This window comes from Onthophagus taurus, chromosome 3, assembly GCF_036711975.1.
Source record: "Onthophagus taurus isolate NC chromosome 3, IU_Otau_3.0, whole genome shotgun sequence".
NCBI classification, from domain to species: Eukaryota; Metazoa; Arthropoda; class Insecta; order Coleoptera; family Scarabaeidae; genus Onthophagus; species Onthophagus taurus.
Window position 1 is genome coordinate 25,081,534 of NC_091968.1, and position 17,567 is coordinate 25,099,100.

Sequence of the window (17,567 nt, forward strand, 5' to 3'; positions counted from 1 at the left end):
GTACTTAATTCAAAATGATTATAAAATACGCTATCTAGTGCTAACTAACATTATCTAGAAACATTCAGTTTTGTCTCTTAAGACGGCTAAACCCGAATATTTCTAGTTCTAGGTCTAGTGTTAGTTCTAGTCACAATTCTAGATAACGCTAGTTAATATTAATAGCTCTAGCTTGCTATATATTTCTATTAAACTAAAACTAGAACTAACACTAGACCTTGAACAAGAAGAACTAGAACCATATTATTCTCTACATTCCAGACATTTGATACATCCTGTATAATACTTATTAAATGAAATCAAATGAAATCAATTTATATGTATTTAATTCAAAATTATTATAAAATACGCTATCTAGTGCTAACTAGTATTATCTAGAAACATTCAGCTTTGTCTCTTAAGACGGTTAAACCCAAATATTTTTAGTTCTAGGTCTAGTGTTAGTTCCAGTGGCAATGCTAGTTAGTATTAATAGCTCTAGATTGTTATATATTTATATCAAACTAAAACTAGAACTAACACTAGACCTAGAACTCGAAGCATTCGGGTTTAACAGCACGTCTCTAAATACGGCTAAATCCGAATGTTTCTAGTTCTAGGTCTAGTGTTAGTTCTAGTGACAGTGCTCGATAGTGCTGGGTTGTATACTTTTATAAACTAAAACTGGAACTAAATCTAGACCTAGAACTAGAATCATTCGAGTTTAGTTGTCTTTAGAGGCGTACGGCTAAACCCGAATATTTCTAGTTCTAAGTTTAGTGATAGTTCTAGTAACAATTCTAGATAATTCTAGTTAATATTAATAGCTCTAGTTTGTTATATAATTCTGTCAAACTAAATCTAGAACTAACACTTGACCTAGAACTAGAAGCATTCGGGTTTAGCCGCACGTCTCTTAAGACGGCTAAAACCGAATGATTCTAGTTCTAGGTCTAGCGTTAGTTCTAGTGGCAGTGTTAGATTGTGCTAGTTAGTATTAATACCTCTAGGTTGGTATATAATTCTATCGAATTTAAACTAGAACTAACACTAGACCTATAACTAGAATCATTCGGGCTTAGCCGTCTTTAGAGATGTACGGCTAAACCCGAATATTTCTAGTTCTAGGTCTAGTGTTAGTTCTAGTGGCAATGCTAGATAATGCTAGTTAGTATTAATAGCTCTAACTTGCTATATGTATTGTTACGGATATTATCCCTTTTGTGTTTTTTGTGTTAAAAAAAAGAGAGAAAGTGAGTTAAGATTTTGTCATTCTTGTTAAATAAAAAAAAATAATGAATTTTTTTTTGCTGAAACTTAATATTAACGCATAGAATTTTCATTTTTCAATATAGGCTTTTTCTTTATTCCACCATTTTCTCTGAGAGCAAATTATCATCCTCAAAATTAATCCACGGCCATCCAGAGGAATTAAAAGGCATTAAGGTCAGATCGATTCAACGTATTTTTTTTTTGTAAAGAAGTTCTGTTTGATTGAAAGGCAACAAAGCTTGTGTTAGAGAAGCTTATTAGTAATTTTATTATTTCTTTTCTCCATAGAATACAAACAGACTTCGTCTAAATAACAATATTATATAAATAGAATAATAAAGAAAAACATTGTTTCACATTTTATACAGGGGGTGTCCGGAAATTGCGCTCATATATTTGAACGGGTACATAAAAAATCACGAAGAAAAGTTCATATAAAGGTGTGTCCTAAAATGCTTCCTAATGGAGGTAGAGCACTTTGAAGAAGACGTTCAATATGTGGTTATTTCTCATTATTTCAAAAACACGAAATTTTGCATATCTACCTATTTTTACGAGCCGAATGAAAAATTAGAAGGAATGTGCAGTTGCGGAAATAAGGGATTTGCTTTGATCTTTTCACTATTTTAACTTCAAAATTAGAATCTACAGAAAAAGATACATAAAAAATGTTCTGCTTATAAAATGGTCTACGACCACTCGTTTTCAAGATAAGGAAGCATTTTAGGACACACCTTTATATCAACTTTTCTTTATGATTTTATGATTTATGTAGAATCACACCTTTAAATATATGATCGCAATTTCCGGACAGCCTGTATATTGTCACTTCTTAAATATTTTTTTTATAAATCATTACCTTACAGTATCTCAAAACATTTTCTTTGTTTTCCGCCCTGAGAGTGTAGCAGTATATTTGTATTGAACCAAAACTAAAATTAATACTAGACCTAGAACAATATTATTCTCTATATTCGAGACATTTGATACACCCTGTATAATACTAATTAAATGAAATCAAATGTAATCAATTTATATGTATTTAATTCAAAATGATTATAAAATACAAAATTTAAAAAAATTTCTTTTCTAAACCTCCCCCATATCTTTCTCTCCAAATCTTTAAAGATTACTCTTCGGATTCTTATTACCCAAAACGTAGATATGATACCAATAGGTGAATTTTTCAACAAAAATAAATGTAAGTATCGTCATCGGAGCTAATCGAACAAAGTACGGTGATAACCCTTTCCAAAAAGCAAACGGACCTTCGTTCTTTATGATACCCCCAACGATCACTAAAGGATTTCCGGCGCCTTTAGACGCTTGAATTCTCGTCTTGATAATATCGACTGGTAATGATACAATTGCTGTTACAGCGCCAGCAATGATTGATGCGCACGAATGCAAACCTAAACCTTCCTTTTGGCCTATACCCATAAGAAATTCTTTCGCTTGACTGTAAGTTGCCAAAACGGATCCGTTTACAACCATAGCTCGACAAGTTGTGGGAAAAGCGCCTCTGTACAATCCGTGTATCCCGCCTTCTTCTTTTCCAATTCTCATTAAACAGTTAACAACGTGATGGTATTTGAATTGTTTGTCCGGTGGTTTAGCACCGTCTGATATCATCCTAATAATACATAAATCCATAGGGGTTGCGAAAAATCCGGCGATTAAGCCGGATGCCATCCCACAACCTGCTTTTATGGCAAAACCTGGTGGTTCGTCACCTTTTTGCGCCATTCCCAATAGAGTAGTGTAAATACCCAATCGGCATGTCGCGTAAATAATCTGTCTACCAATACAGGCGGTACCCCCATTAAAAACAGCCATAACACCTTCAGCTTTGGTGATTTTCGACAACGCATCTAATGGTCCAGAATACATTTTTTTTTGACCACCGCTACCAGACATTTGTAGACGAGTTTTCAAAAAATCCATGGGATGTACCGCATAGGATGCAACCATACCGGAAACTCCTCCTACTAAAAATTTTGCGTACGCCGGAAACGGGACTTCTTTGTGCTCTTCATCTTTACCCATTTTGATCCCGTTTGATTCTCACAATTTTTGGGGCGGAAAGGGGAGTTATTTTGCGAAAAAGAAAGGCTCCTTCTAGGAATGAACTATAAATTTTGATAACTTCTTCTGACAGAAATTTTACGACTGTTCTCAATACGACCTTTTTGACATTTCCAATAAATTTCGATGACTGTTTTTCATTTAATACAAGTTCCCAGAAGGAATCGAAAATTTTGATAATAAATGACCTGTTTTTTCTGGTTAAGAAAAAACTTTCAAAATCATTTTAACTGTATTAATTTTGTTTTTGAATAGAAAATGTTGGAATGATTATTTTCAAAATGACAATGATTTTTTTTTCGGTTCCATGACAATGAATTAATTTATTTTGAATTACGTTCACTTTCTCCCGCGATTTCTTCAAAATACAACTTTATAGAGAAATTTAGGAATTTTTTAATATCAAAAAATATAGAAATATAAAAAATAATATAATATATAGAAAAAATTTGTAATTAAAATTTTAACTGCCATCTAGCGTAATTACATTAAAAATTATAAATATACTAGATGTTTATGATAATAGATGGCAGCAGGTAATGAAATAACACCACGTTTAGGTTGGTAACCCTTAAATTTGAAGTTTACAATGACATCTCATAAAATTGTAAGTTTAAAGAAATATGTAACATTCAGGAACTGGTTCAAAGTTAAACGAAGATTTGAAATATTCACGAAAACACTACGATATTGATTACAAGCGTCGAGATGTCGTGAATTTTCTCGACGAATGCAGTCGATTTGCTTTATAATTTCATTAATTTTATATAAAGCCCGAGTTAGTATTCGTCAGCCAGAGGAAAGCAGTCGAGGAGTTGATATTTAATAATTTACGGTGTCTTTTGGGATTCGCCGTAGTTTCGCAAAAGACCTTTTCTAGGTGAAACGGAGAACATCAACTATTGAAAATCATTTTCTTTCAAATCCCGTTTAATATATTTATTAACAGATAAATGAAAATTAATTGAAGGAAAATAAAGTAATACATTTCAATGCAAAACAAATCCGTGATGTAAGCTCTGAATAACAATTAAAATTAGAACTAACACTAAACCTAGAACTAGAAAATATCGATCAATATAATATCTATCAATACTTTCTAGGTCTAGTATTAGTTCTAGTTTTACACAAGCACTATCACTAGATCTTGTGTTAGGTCTAATGTTAGTTCTAGTTTTAATTGTTATTCAGAGCTTACGTCACGGATGTTTCTAGAGCGTTTCTAATTCTAGGTCTAGTGTTAGTTCTAGTTTTCTGGCACAATCAGTAGAACTAACACAAGAACTAACAATTCTAGTTCTAGGTCTTGTGTTAGTTCTAGTTTTAATTGTTATTCAGCGCTAACAAAAAATAGATGTAATTCAACTAGAAAATTCCAAGGTTCTTGACCTCTATGACAGGCATGCTCCTTGGCTAAATGAGCTAAATGATGTGATTAGGTCTCTCATGTGGGAGCGCAATCGTACTAAGTAACGTAGACCTTCTTCATGTGCTGTGCAACAGTTGTAATCATCAATGCAAAAACGCTAAAAGATTGCACTACTGTCAGAGGTTGACTGGAGCAACTCATAAGACATTTTGGAAAACAATGCGATCACTTGGTGTTATAGAGTCTCCCACAGATCAACTCACTCTTGATGCTGCTGCTCTGGCGGAGAATTTTGCGGATCCTCCTGTGGTGGTTAGTAACAAAACTAAGCAGAATACTATTAATGAAATCCTTTCATCTACCAACTTGCTTTTCTTTTCATACAGTATGGTTACAGATGGTATTGGACATTCTGGATATAGTTATTACTAGAGCTCGGATTTTTATGCAGTCAAATTATAGGAAATATGCACATAAATATGCAAGCTTTTTATTCGAAGTATGCAAAAAATATGCAGCAATATGTGGAAATATGCAAAAATATACCTTTCTTATAGTTGTTATCAATCTATTTCTATCATATTTTTGCATATATTTTGCACTTTTCACATGTTGTTCTATTTGGAACTTCCTCTCACACGTTATCTTAAAAAAGAATATTTAAAAAAGTTAGCCATAGATACTCTAACAGATTAAATATTTAAATCTGAGACTATAAAACAGATTCGTATTTTTCATTGTAGATTGTCAAGAAACATATCCCAAGAAGATGGGACATCAAATTTAATAGAGTTTTATTAATTTTATTATTTAATAATAAAATTTTTTTAAGCAGTTACTCACCCTATCTAGCGGTAACCATGTATACTAAATCGCATTTTTGACATTTCAAAATTCACCAGATAATAAAATTGTTCAATTTTACAAAAAATAAGTGTAATTCAACCAGAAAATCTATCAAGGTACGTTTTTAAACACGGAAATTATTTATATAAAGTGATTTTAGGTCCCATAAAAAAATTTTTCTCCCCAAATTTCTAAGTAGTAAAGAAAATATAACCTCACTTTTTATCCTGTCAATTTTAAATATATTTTTTTATTATAATAATTATACTATCTTTTGGTAATTTATCTTTCATATCATAAATATTTCTGGCCAAACCTTTCCTATTACGTAAAATTTTTGTAATGAGGTTTTAATTTTTTTTAATAATAATAATCTTTTTTAATCAGTTGCTCACACCATCTAGCGGTAACCATCCATACTCAATCATATTTTTGACATTTGACAATTCACCAGATGCATTCTTCCTAAAAATCTTTAAGTTTACCAAAAAATAAGTGTGATTGAACAAAAAAATCCATCAAAGTACGTGTTTGAATACGCAAGTTATTCATTTAAGGGCATTTTAGGTTCCAGGAAAGATATTTATTCTTCAAATTAATCAGGAAAACTTTGATTGAAATATAACCTAACTTTTTTCTTTTCACTTTCGTGGCAAACAATTTTGTAAGTTGATATAGCTTATTTTTTTTCTATAATACCTGCCAAATTGTTCTAAAGTTGGCGAAATTAACAGGGAGTTTTGTTTTATCATGTTTTGAAATAAATATGTCACACGGACGTTTGAACTTTCGTTATTCAAAAAGAAAAGGTACATAAAAAATGTTGTGGGGTGTTTATTTGCCTAGAAAAGGTGTTTTGTTCTATTTAATTACTTTGTAGCACGTTTTTACAATAAATATGTACTTCGTTAAAATCGTATATCTAAAGATCTATTAGTATTTTAACCTCAACTATTTAGTTACTAAAAATCAGGAAAACAACATAAATTTTATAAGGGTCCTAGATAATACCAACAGAAACCCTAAAAAATGTACATTGACAAGTATTATAGAAAAAAAACGTTAGTGTTATTGAATTCGGAGCATAACATTTTTGCATTTAATACGAAAACGGTGGTTTTTATCAATATTCTTTAAGAGTGATAAAAGATTCTAAACTAAATTTACTATTAGAAACTGCGAAAATAAATGTAGGGTTATGATAGAATAAAAAAGTTCTGAGCAAACAAAGTTTAGGAACAGCCTGTATAACACTGTTCCCGCGTACCGATCCAACTCAAAAATTGTCTAATGATTTTACGTGATATTAGTTTACACTGTACCAAATTTCAACGCTTTACCATAAATAGTGTTTAAGATATTTAGAAAAATGTGTTAAAATTTCATAACTTTGATGGCCTGTATCTTTGCAATTTGAGGACATTTACTAATTTTTTTTTACATGAATCGTCATCATTTTCACTCTAGTATACTAGGTTACATTCGTTCCCCGAGTCACCGAAACACCCTGTATATGAATACAAAAATTACATAAATATAAAATCTATCTTTTTTAATTAAAAAGACTTACGCGCCATCTCTTATTAACAAACCATATTATAAGACGAAACGTCAAATTTGACACATCAATGACATAGTACGTTGTACTCAGATATTGACTATATAATAATATTGATCGTGTGAAGGGCGTTTTAAACTAGTTGCGTTTAAAAAAATTATATTGTCTCATTTGAAATCGCCGTCTTTAGAGACATGCGGCTAAACCCAAATAAGTTCTAGGTATAGTGTTAGTTTTACCTAGTAACAATACTAGTGTAAAACTAGAACTAACACTAGACCGTGAACTAGAAATATTTATATGTTTTAGTTTATAAGAGTATACAACCTAGCGCTATCTAGTACTGCCACTAGAACTAACACTAGACCTGGAACTAGAAATATTCGGGTTTAGCCGCAGGTCTGTAAAGACGTCTAAACCCGAATGATTCTAGTTTTGGGTCTAGCGTTAGTTCTAGTGGCAGTGCTAGATAGTGCTAGTTAGTGTTAATAGTTCTAGGTTGGTATATATTTCTATCGAATTAAAATTAGTACTAACACTAGACCTACAACTAAAAAGATTCGGGTTCTAGGTCTAGTGTTAGTTCTAGATTTAACTGTTATTCAACGTTAGATTGTAGTATATTTTTTTGAACTAACCGTAGAACTAACACTAAGCCTAGAGCTAGAAACATTCGGGTTTAGCCGTGCGTCTCTTTAGACGGCTAATCCCGAATGTTTCTAGCTTTAGGTTAAGTGTTAGTTCTGGTGGCAATGCTAGATAATGTTAATTAGTATTAATCTAGGTTGCTATATATTGCAAAACATTTCCTTTGCCTCACCTTTGTTATAGTAGTGAGGCATTAAAGTACGTGCTTTTCAGTATTGTGTTCATCAATATACAGGTGTCCCGTTAAGCGTACGGAGCGGCTGTATCTCAACAACGGTAAGGCCTAAAGGTTTGGGAAAATCACAAAAATATGTAATCGCTGCAGATAACGTCCTCTAGCTCATTTGTTTTAAAGCAGACGGTCTTACTGAAATATCTTTAAAAAGAGCATAAAATGCTCTTTCAAACAACACCGAAAACCTTCAAATCGGTTGAATGGTCTAGGAGATATTAAAATGTAAACATATGAAAACGCATTGGCCTCCCCCTCCCTTATTATGACAGATATGAGAAATATCGCAAAACAAAAGCGATGCGGTATTATCCAAGCTATTAAATGATGTTGTCAAAGTTATAGCTCATCGCCTAAGTTTCTGAGATAGCGGGAACTTTATATTTCTCAATGGCAGTTACGCCTCCTAGCGGTCGAATTACGAACTTCAAAATAATTTCCAGCTATTTCTCTTGTACACTTTGGTTATAAGGATTTTTTTCCCAAACCTCTTGGCCTTACCGTTCTAGAGATACAGCCGCTCCGTACGCTTAACGGGACACCCTGTATAACATATTAAAAATAATTTATTTGGATAAAACGAAGTTAGACGTTTTTTTTACATCATAACCCTGTACTAATTTGCGAAGCGTAATATACAGAGTGTATTGTAAATTTGTGTATGTTTCAAATTTTTTAGTCTATCGTAAATGGTTTGAAACGAAATTTTTTCCCAATGATGTGACTAATCAAAAGTTACTCGTGGGTTAAAAACGAAAAAGTTAAAGTGCCTATTTCGAGTTCGTCATCTATCATAGTAACGCGCTTGGGTCGGTTCCAGTTCGAATGTGGGTGTTATTTTTTCCAGACATTTCCAGCTATGTGATGTAATTGTCAGCACATCGAAAAACTTCCGGATGATTTATGACCCACCATCAAAAGGACAAAATATTTTTCCGTTTTTATCTATTTATTTATCATCTAAAAAACTTAATCGAAAGGAATAGTTTACTTCTTACTAATTTTCAAGGTAACTAATAAAATTGTTTCTAAAATACTTTAATAATGGAATTATCTACGTTTCCTACCTGAAAGCGTAGTTACGCCTGCCTGAAAGCCTCCGTGTTATTTCAACATTAGTTGGGGGGCCATAACTATGTTACCGATGAAACATATTTCCCTTGTTGCACGGTGTTAGTTCAACGTTGCGACCTAATTATTTTAAATCAGGCCGAACAACCCTGTTACATATCATCCCACTTTTCCCTTTGATGCACTCATAAATCAAATTACAGAAAATGTGATTTATTTTATTTAATTATTTGATGTTTTGAAATATTTTAGGATTTTTTAAATAAAAAAAAAAGTAAAAATATAAGGGATAGAGATAGAGCGAGGAATCTGCGATGAAAAAGGGGCTAAACAAAAGCACCCCGTAGAAAGGCATCTAAGCCTCTGGGGCTCAAACTGTAGAGTAAAACTAGAGCGAGCATTCTTGACGTTTCTTTAATTACGTTGCTGCTCGCTAAGTTTCTTGTAAAAGAACCAGAGCTCCATTTCCGCTCGGTTGATGATAACTTAAAGTAGGAGAGAATGTTTTTCAAATAAACATAAATAAAAATAATTGATCCAAAAAGAAACGTTTTATTAAAGTACAAAATCGCAAACATTTAAAAACCTGCATTTTTTTCCCTTATTTCTTATCTCGAAGACTCGGATTATCGGAAAAGTGGTAAATGCGACCAGAAAATGTCTCCCTTATCGAAACCTAAGCGGCAAAGTTACGCTTCGTATCTCCCACCTCAAGAATTTACGGTTAAAATAAAAATAAAAAAATAAACATTCGTTAGATTCAAAAAGAGAACTTACAAGCTTCATTACTCATCCTTAAAATGAGTTTGAACGCTTTCTGTTTAATGTTAAAACCCAGGTATGATTAAAATATTTGCTTATCGAACGGTAATTCTAATCGCGACGGGCAGACGAAGGCGATGAAAACGTTCCTAGCAGACGCAAAAGGGCGTTAAACTCGTTCTCGGTTTAAACGCGAATCGGAAATAACTTGATCGCAACAATGAAATCGGTACCGAAAAAGTAAACGGGATATTATTGCAATTTTTAGTATTCGAATTTTTTTTTATTATTTTGAAAAGTTTTATCGATTCGGCAAAACGGCGTGTAAACTGAAACGCATGTTTATACTAACTGGGGTTCTATATTTAGGGATCGATGCAGTTTCGGTATCAAAAACGAACGTTTCGAAATTGGACTCGAATATAATACGAAAACTGGGTCTTTTAGGTTTAATTTGAGATGTCAATTGGTGTTTTTCTTTATTATTTATAATAATCTTAAAAACCTTGTACTATTTACATAACTTTAAATATTATCTCTTTTACATTGTATGGATATATTAATAACTGTGTTAACTTTGACCTATTAGTATTATTATTAGTACAGTGAAACCTCGATATAATAATATAATAATACCTCGTTAGAACGGACTTCGGATATAACGGACAACATATTTTTAACTTATATTTTCAATATTATCTATTTAATATATCAGTATGTTCTTCTTTAGGTGTCGTCTCCGATTCAGAGATTTTAGATTTTAACTTTTGAGACAATGAAATCACCAGATAAACAAAATTAAGCGAAATACTGGACAAAAGTACTATACAAAAAGAGGAAAACTTATTCCAGCAAAAAAATTTGAATCCCAAAATTGTAATTGTTCGACGATGAAACACAACATATAGAAATTTTTGATTAATATTATCATATAGTTTTTATATCATATCATAAACAAGAATCTCCAAGCTTTAATTTAATATATACATCATATCATTACCATTAAAAATAGAAATTATATGATTTTTTGAAAATTTGACATTATTTTATATTTGCAAATTTGACAGTGTTTTCTTTAGTACCTATTTTCAGGAAATTTGAATAATATTATCATATAGTTTTTATATCATATCATAAACTAGGATCTCCAAGCTTTAATTTAACATATACATGATATCATTACCATTAAAAATAGAGATGATACGATTTTTTGAAAATATGATGTCACTTTATATTTGCAAATTTGACAGTGTTTTCTTTAATACCTATTTTCAGGAAATTTGATTAATATTATCATATAGTTTTTATATCATATCATAAACTAGAATCTCCAAGCTTTAATTTAACATATACATCATATCATTACCATTAAAAATAGAGATGATACGATTTTTTGAAAATATGATGTCATTTTATATTTGCAAATTTGACAGTGTTTTCTTTAATACCTTTTTTCAGGAAATTTGATTAATATTATCATATAGTTTTTATATTATATAGTAAACTAGAATCTCTCATCTTTAATTTAACATATGCATCATATCATTACCAATAAAAATAGAGATGATATGATTCTTTGAAAATTTGACACTATTTTATATTTGCAAATTTGACAGTGTTTTCTTTAATACCTCCTTTCAGGAAATATTATTAATATTATCATATAGTTTTTATATCATATCATAAACTAGAATCTCCAAGCTTTAATTTAACCTATACATCATATCATTACCATTAAAAATAGAGATGATACGATTTTTTGAAAATATGATGTCATTTTATATTTGCAAATTTGACAGTGTTTTCTTTAATACCTATTTTCAGGAAATTTGATTAATATTATCATATAGTTTTTATATCATATCATAAACTAGAATCTACAAGCTTTAATTTAACATATACATCATATCGTTACCATTAAAAATAGAGATGATACGATTTTTTGAAAATATGATGTCATTTTATATTTGCAAATTTGACAGTGTTTTCTTTAATACCTATTTTCAGGAAATTTGATTAATATTATCATATAGTTTTTATATCATATCATAAACTAGAATCTACAAGCTTTAATTTAACATATACATCATATCGTTACCATTAAAAATAGAGATGATACGATTTTTTGAAAATATGATGTCATTTTATATTTGCAAATTTGACAGTGTTTTCTTTAATACCTATTTTCAGGAAATTTGATTAATATTATCCTATAGTTTTTATATCATATCATAAACTAGAATCTCCAAGCTTTAATTTAACATATACATCATATCATTACCATTAAAAATAGTGATGATACGACTTTTTGAAAATATGATGTCATTTTATATTTTTTGTAAATTTGACAGTGTTTTCTTTAATACCTATTTTTAGGAAATTTGATTAATATTATCATATAGTTTTTATATCATATAGTAAACTAGAATCTTCAAGCTTTAATTTAACATATACATCATATCATTACCATTAAAAATAGAAATGATATGATTTTTTGAAAATTTGACATTATTTTATATTTGCAAATTTGACATTGTTTTCTTTAATACCTATTTTCAGGAAATTTGATTAATATTATCATATAGTTTTTATATCATATCATAAACTAGAATCTCCAAGCTTTAATTTAACATATACATCATATCATTACCATTAAAAATAGAGATGATACGATTTTTTGAAAATATGATGTCATTTTATATTTGTAAATTTGACAGTGTTTTCTTTAATACCTATTTTCAGGAAATTTGATTAATATTATTATATAGTTTTTATATCATATAGTAAACTAGAATCTCCAAGCTTTAATTTAACATATACATCATATCATTACCATTAAAAATAGAAATGATATGATTTTTTGAAAATTTGACATTATTTTATATTTGCAAATTTGACATTGTTTTCTTTAATACCTATTTTCAGGAAATTTGATTAATATTATCATATAGTTTTTATATCATATCATAAACTAGAATCTCCAAGCTTTAATTTAACATATACATCATATCATTACCATTAAAAATAGAGATGATACGATTTTTTGAAAATATTATGTCATTTTATATTTGCAAATTTGACAGTGTTTTCTTTAATACCTATTTTCAGGAAATTTGATTAATATTATCATATAGTTTTTATATCATATCATAAACAAGAATCTCCAAGCTTTAATTTAACATATACATCATATCATTACCATTAAAAATAGAGATGATATGATTTTTTGAAAATTTGACATTTTATATTTGCAAATTTGACAGTGTTTTCTTTAATACCTTTTTTCAGGAAATATTATTAATATCATCATATAGTTTTTATATCATATCATAAACTAGAAATTCCAAGCTTTAATTTAACATATGCATCATATCATTACCATTAAAATAGAGATGATATGATTTTTTGAAAATTTGACATTTTATATTTGCAAATTTGACAGTGTTTTCTTTAATACCTTTTTTCAGGAAATATTATTAATATCATCATATAGTTTTTATATCATATCATAAACTAGAAATTCCAAGCTTTAATTTAACATATGCATCATATCATCACCATTAAAAATAGAGATGATACGATTTTTTGAAAATATGATGTCATTTTATATTTGCAAATTTGACAGTGTTTTCTTTAATACCTTTTTTCAGGAAATTTTATTAATTTTATCATATAGTTTTTATTTTATCATTTAGTTCAAGACGTCGAAATTACGATATAGAAATTTTTGATAAGTTCTGGAATCTAAAATCTTTTCCAAAAAATTTGCTAAATTTTAGTGAAAACCGCATCTCGAAATTCTCGAGGGGGAATTTTATATTTCTCAATGGCAGTTACGCCCCCTAGCGGTCGAATTACGAACTTCTAAATAATTTCCAGCTATTTCTCTTGCCCACTTTGTCTATAAGGATTTTTTTCCCTAACCTCTAGGCTTTACCATTGTCGAGATACAGCCGTTCCGTACCCTTAACGGGACACCTGTATACAGGGTCTGTATTTCATTATATTGCCTTCACAATAAAAATAATTTTTCGAAATTACATCGCCAAATATTCTCAGGGTTTGCACAAATAGGACCCATAGTCTTTTACATAATCTTTGAAACCTTTTTTCAAACATTATACAGGGGTGGTCAGAAATTTGTGCCAAATTGCGTAATTTGAGATCATATCACTTTTTTCCATCAACAGCGCACTGTAAGCTAAAAAATAAGGAGACTTTGTGATTGCATCCCTATATCTAAAATGAATGGTTTTTGTAGAAACTTGAAAAAATCGATATTTTCGTGATTATTTTAAAATTTTAAATTATTAGTTGCCTTTGGTTTGAAACAAAACTATTCTACGCCAGAAAGTAAGGAGACTGTAATTTTGTAATTTAGACAGTCCACGCAACAACTTGGTTGAGGTACAATGAAAACATTATTTTCTATAAACCATTTTTTTTTTAATAACTACATATATCATGAAAACATATGCAAAAGATTAAATTGTAATACTACATAATTTAATAGCAAAAATTCCCAAAGAAATGACTTTATTTGATTCAAAAAAAGAGATACCCCTCATTAAACCAAGGTCATTTGCATCTTTTGTCATCTTTAATTAATAAGTAGCGCCTCAGTCGCAAGCGACCAAGGTTTAATAATGTGACATAATGTTTTCAGTTCCAGTTAAGTCAAGGTCGCTTGCGGCCGAGGCAATAGATTATACAGTGTGTCCGTAAAGTAACGGATATAGGCGATAAAATCATTATAAACGGTTTGTGGAAAAATCCCTGAAAAGGGTCTAAAGATTTAAATTTTTTGCAATTTTTTGGTGTAGATTGTATTTTTAAACAAGTTATGACGTCATCGATATTTTTTTCAAATGGCAATCCCTCATTTTTATTACGGAATATTAAAGAGGATGTTTTTCTGAATCTAGTATAGTCAATATTAATATTGGTTACATAAGAAAATTTTCGAGAAAACTTACTTTAAAGATTAACTTCTTCAAATTTGATTGACATGATAAAAATAGTAGTAGCCATGAGTAACTATGGTAACCAATTATTTTAAACATAATATGGCGGAAAAAAATTTAAATCTACACCAAAAGATTGCAACAAATTTAAATCTTAAACCCGTTTCAGGGATTTTTCCATAAACCGTTTATAATGATTTTATCGCCTATATCCGTTACTTTACGGACACACTGTATACAGGGTCTGTATTTGAAGTTCACAATAAAAATAATTTTTCGAAATTACATCCAAGTCAGGCCAAATATTCTCAGGGTTTGCACAAATAGGACTTATAGTCTTTTACATAATCTTTGAAACCTTTTTTCAAACATTATACAGGATAATATTTGATTACTATTAACATTGATCAAATTATATACAGGGTGGTTTGTGCTAAATTTCTATATCTCGAAAAGTAATTTTTTTTAAATGGCAACCCCAGGTTTTTCCATCAACAGCGCATTGTAAACTAAAAAATAAAGAGACTTGGTGATTACATCCCTAATCTAAAATGAATGGTTTTTGTAGAAACTTAAAAAAACGATGTTTACGTGGTTTTTTGAAAATTTTAAATTAGCAGTTGCCTTTGGTTTGAAGCTGATACTGATATTATTCGCTCTTTTAATAAATAGCTCAAGTTGAGTTATACCATTTATTTGTTAATCAACAATGACTTATTAAATTGATGAAACGTGTAAAACTTAATAGTTATTCAACGAATCCACTTGGTTATGATTTTACAGTTATAAAAAAACATTCCAAATAATTTTCTGTTTAATTCTTAATGTTGAAGAATCGAATATCGATACTTGAACACATTACGACTTACTAGAGACGTTTAAGAGTGTTTTAAGGGTTTTTCGATCCCGCTGGGTTCTCTTCTCAAGGTGGCAGTAAAGGCCGTAATAACCACTTTTATTATGTTTGTCGACTTAATTTGTATGGAAACGGTTACGTTGCAAGCGGTAATATCTCGAAAATTACGGTATTATCTAAAATGAACACCTTGAAGCTGCATACACACTCATTTCTCGCCGAGTTCATAAAATATCATCGACGTCAAAATCGATACGAAAGTAAATTTCGTTAAAAATATGTTTTTATAAAAACGCTATAAGAACCTATATAGATTTAATATAAATCTCGTTTTACAAACGCGATACAATACTCTTCAACAGTCCACTTCCGTTTAAGTGACTCTCAAAGTTAAGGTTCTTTTTTTATTGTGTAGAGCTTTCGCATTTTTCGTTTGAACGGCTTCCACTGGAAGCGAAGACTGGGGTGGAAAAGTGCGCGAGCTTTATGCACCGGATTGCCTCCGACTATATACGTCGGGAAATAAAGCTCTTTTAAATTCGCGACAAGATGCCCCCAAAACGTTATTTACGATTTTGAATTTATTTTTTTTATAAATGAAGAAATAAAGATTAAAAGATCTACTTACTAAACCACTTTTCTAAATCGGTTTTGGTCGAAAAGTATTCTTTCTTGTGGTCGGTCCACTTCGTATATAACTTTTTTAATAAAGCACCGTCGTTTTCAATTAAAAGTTTAACGGGGGGAGTTCGCGTCAGGTGGTCCACGGAGTGTTACTCGAAGTTGCATCTCTTTTTCGTTTCGAGTAATATTTCCTCAACTGACAGATCTAATATAAAAAAAAAAATAAAAACGTAAAAGTAAACTCGTTTTAGTTAAATCCAACAAAATTAAATGAAACAAAATTAAAAATAACCAAAAAAAAAAGAAAAATTAAACGAAATACTTTTCTTGCGATGAGAGATAACACGAAAAACTCATTTTCTGGGATTTCTTTTTTGATGGAAACTTTTATGGGGGGAATGTTTAACGGTTTGTTGACCCCACCGCAAACAAAACTTTAGTTATTCGAGAGTTAATTTCATCGCTGTGCCCGAAATTGCAAATTGTTTTATTAACAAAAACATAAAACTTTCTCGACATAATTTCAACATCAAATTTAACACGTATTATTATTATTATTTTAATCGCGGATGTGGATTTTTAATCTTAAATAAAACTGACCTCAAATTCATTCTTCTCGATTTCATTTCGTTTAATGTAGCAAGATTTTACTTTGCACTTTAATTAAGCCGAGGTCGCTTGCGGCCGAGGCAATAGAATATATATTATATTGTTCAATATGGCACCAATCATAGCGCTTCGTCCGTGAGTAACCTCTTCTTAATAAAATGACTTCGTATTAACTAAACCGAGGTCGCTTGCGACCGAGGCATGAGAGGATATGTTGTCTAAAATGGTATCAATTGTAGCGCCTCGGTCGCAAGCAACTTCGGCTTAATAATATGACATAATGCTTTCAGTTCTAGTTAAGCCGAGGTCGCTTGCGGCCGAGGCATTAGAGTACATATTGCTCAATATGGTGCCAATTGTAGCGCCTCGGCCGTGGGCATCTTCGGTTTAATAAAATGACATCGTGTTTTCTGTCTTTACTAAACCGAGGTCGCTTGCGGCCGAGGCATTAGAGTATATGTTGTCCAACGTGGTATTAATTGTAGTACCTTGGCCAGAAGCAACCTCGGCTTAATAATATGACATAATGCTTACAGTTCTAGTTAAGCCGACGTCGCTTGCGGCCGAGGCATTAGAGTACATATTGTTCAATATGGTGCCAATTGTAGCGCCTCGGCCGTGGGCATCTTCGGTTTAATAAAAGACATCGTGTTTTCTGTCTTTACTAAACCGAGGTCGCTTGCGGCCGAGGC

General features: G+C 30.7%; 2 protein-coding genes across 6 annotated transcripts in view; both read right to left on the minus strand.

The window, feature by feature from the left end:
- LOC111423536 (1-phosphatidylinositol 4,5-bisphosphate phosphodiesterase epsilon-1-like) overlaps window positions 1-17,567 on the minus strand; it is a 169,523-nt gene that overhangs the window by 92,680 nt on the left and 59,276 nt on the right. For 2 of the 5 annotated variants that reach the window (XM_071195454.1, XM_071195453.1), the window contains exon 2: window positions 16,271-16,471. The exons of the other annotated variants lie outside the window; for them this stretch is intronic. The gene's annotated coding sequence lies outside the window, so the exon portion shown is untranslated. The remainder of the gene's footprint in view (window positions 1-16,270; window positions 16,472-17,567) is intronic. 5 annotated transcript variants of the gene reach the window in all.
- LOC111423033 (mitochondrial 2-oxoglutarate/malate carrier protein-like) lies at window positions 2,274-3,623 on the minus strand. Its single transcript, XM_071195449.1, has one exon. It carries the CDS (start codon window positions 3,295-3,297, stop codon window positions 2,374-2,376), a length of 924 nt encoding a protein of 307 aa, XP_071051550.1. The 5' UTR covers window positions 3,298-3,623; the 3' UTR covers window positions 2,274-2,373.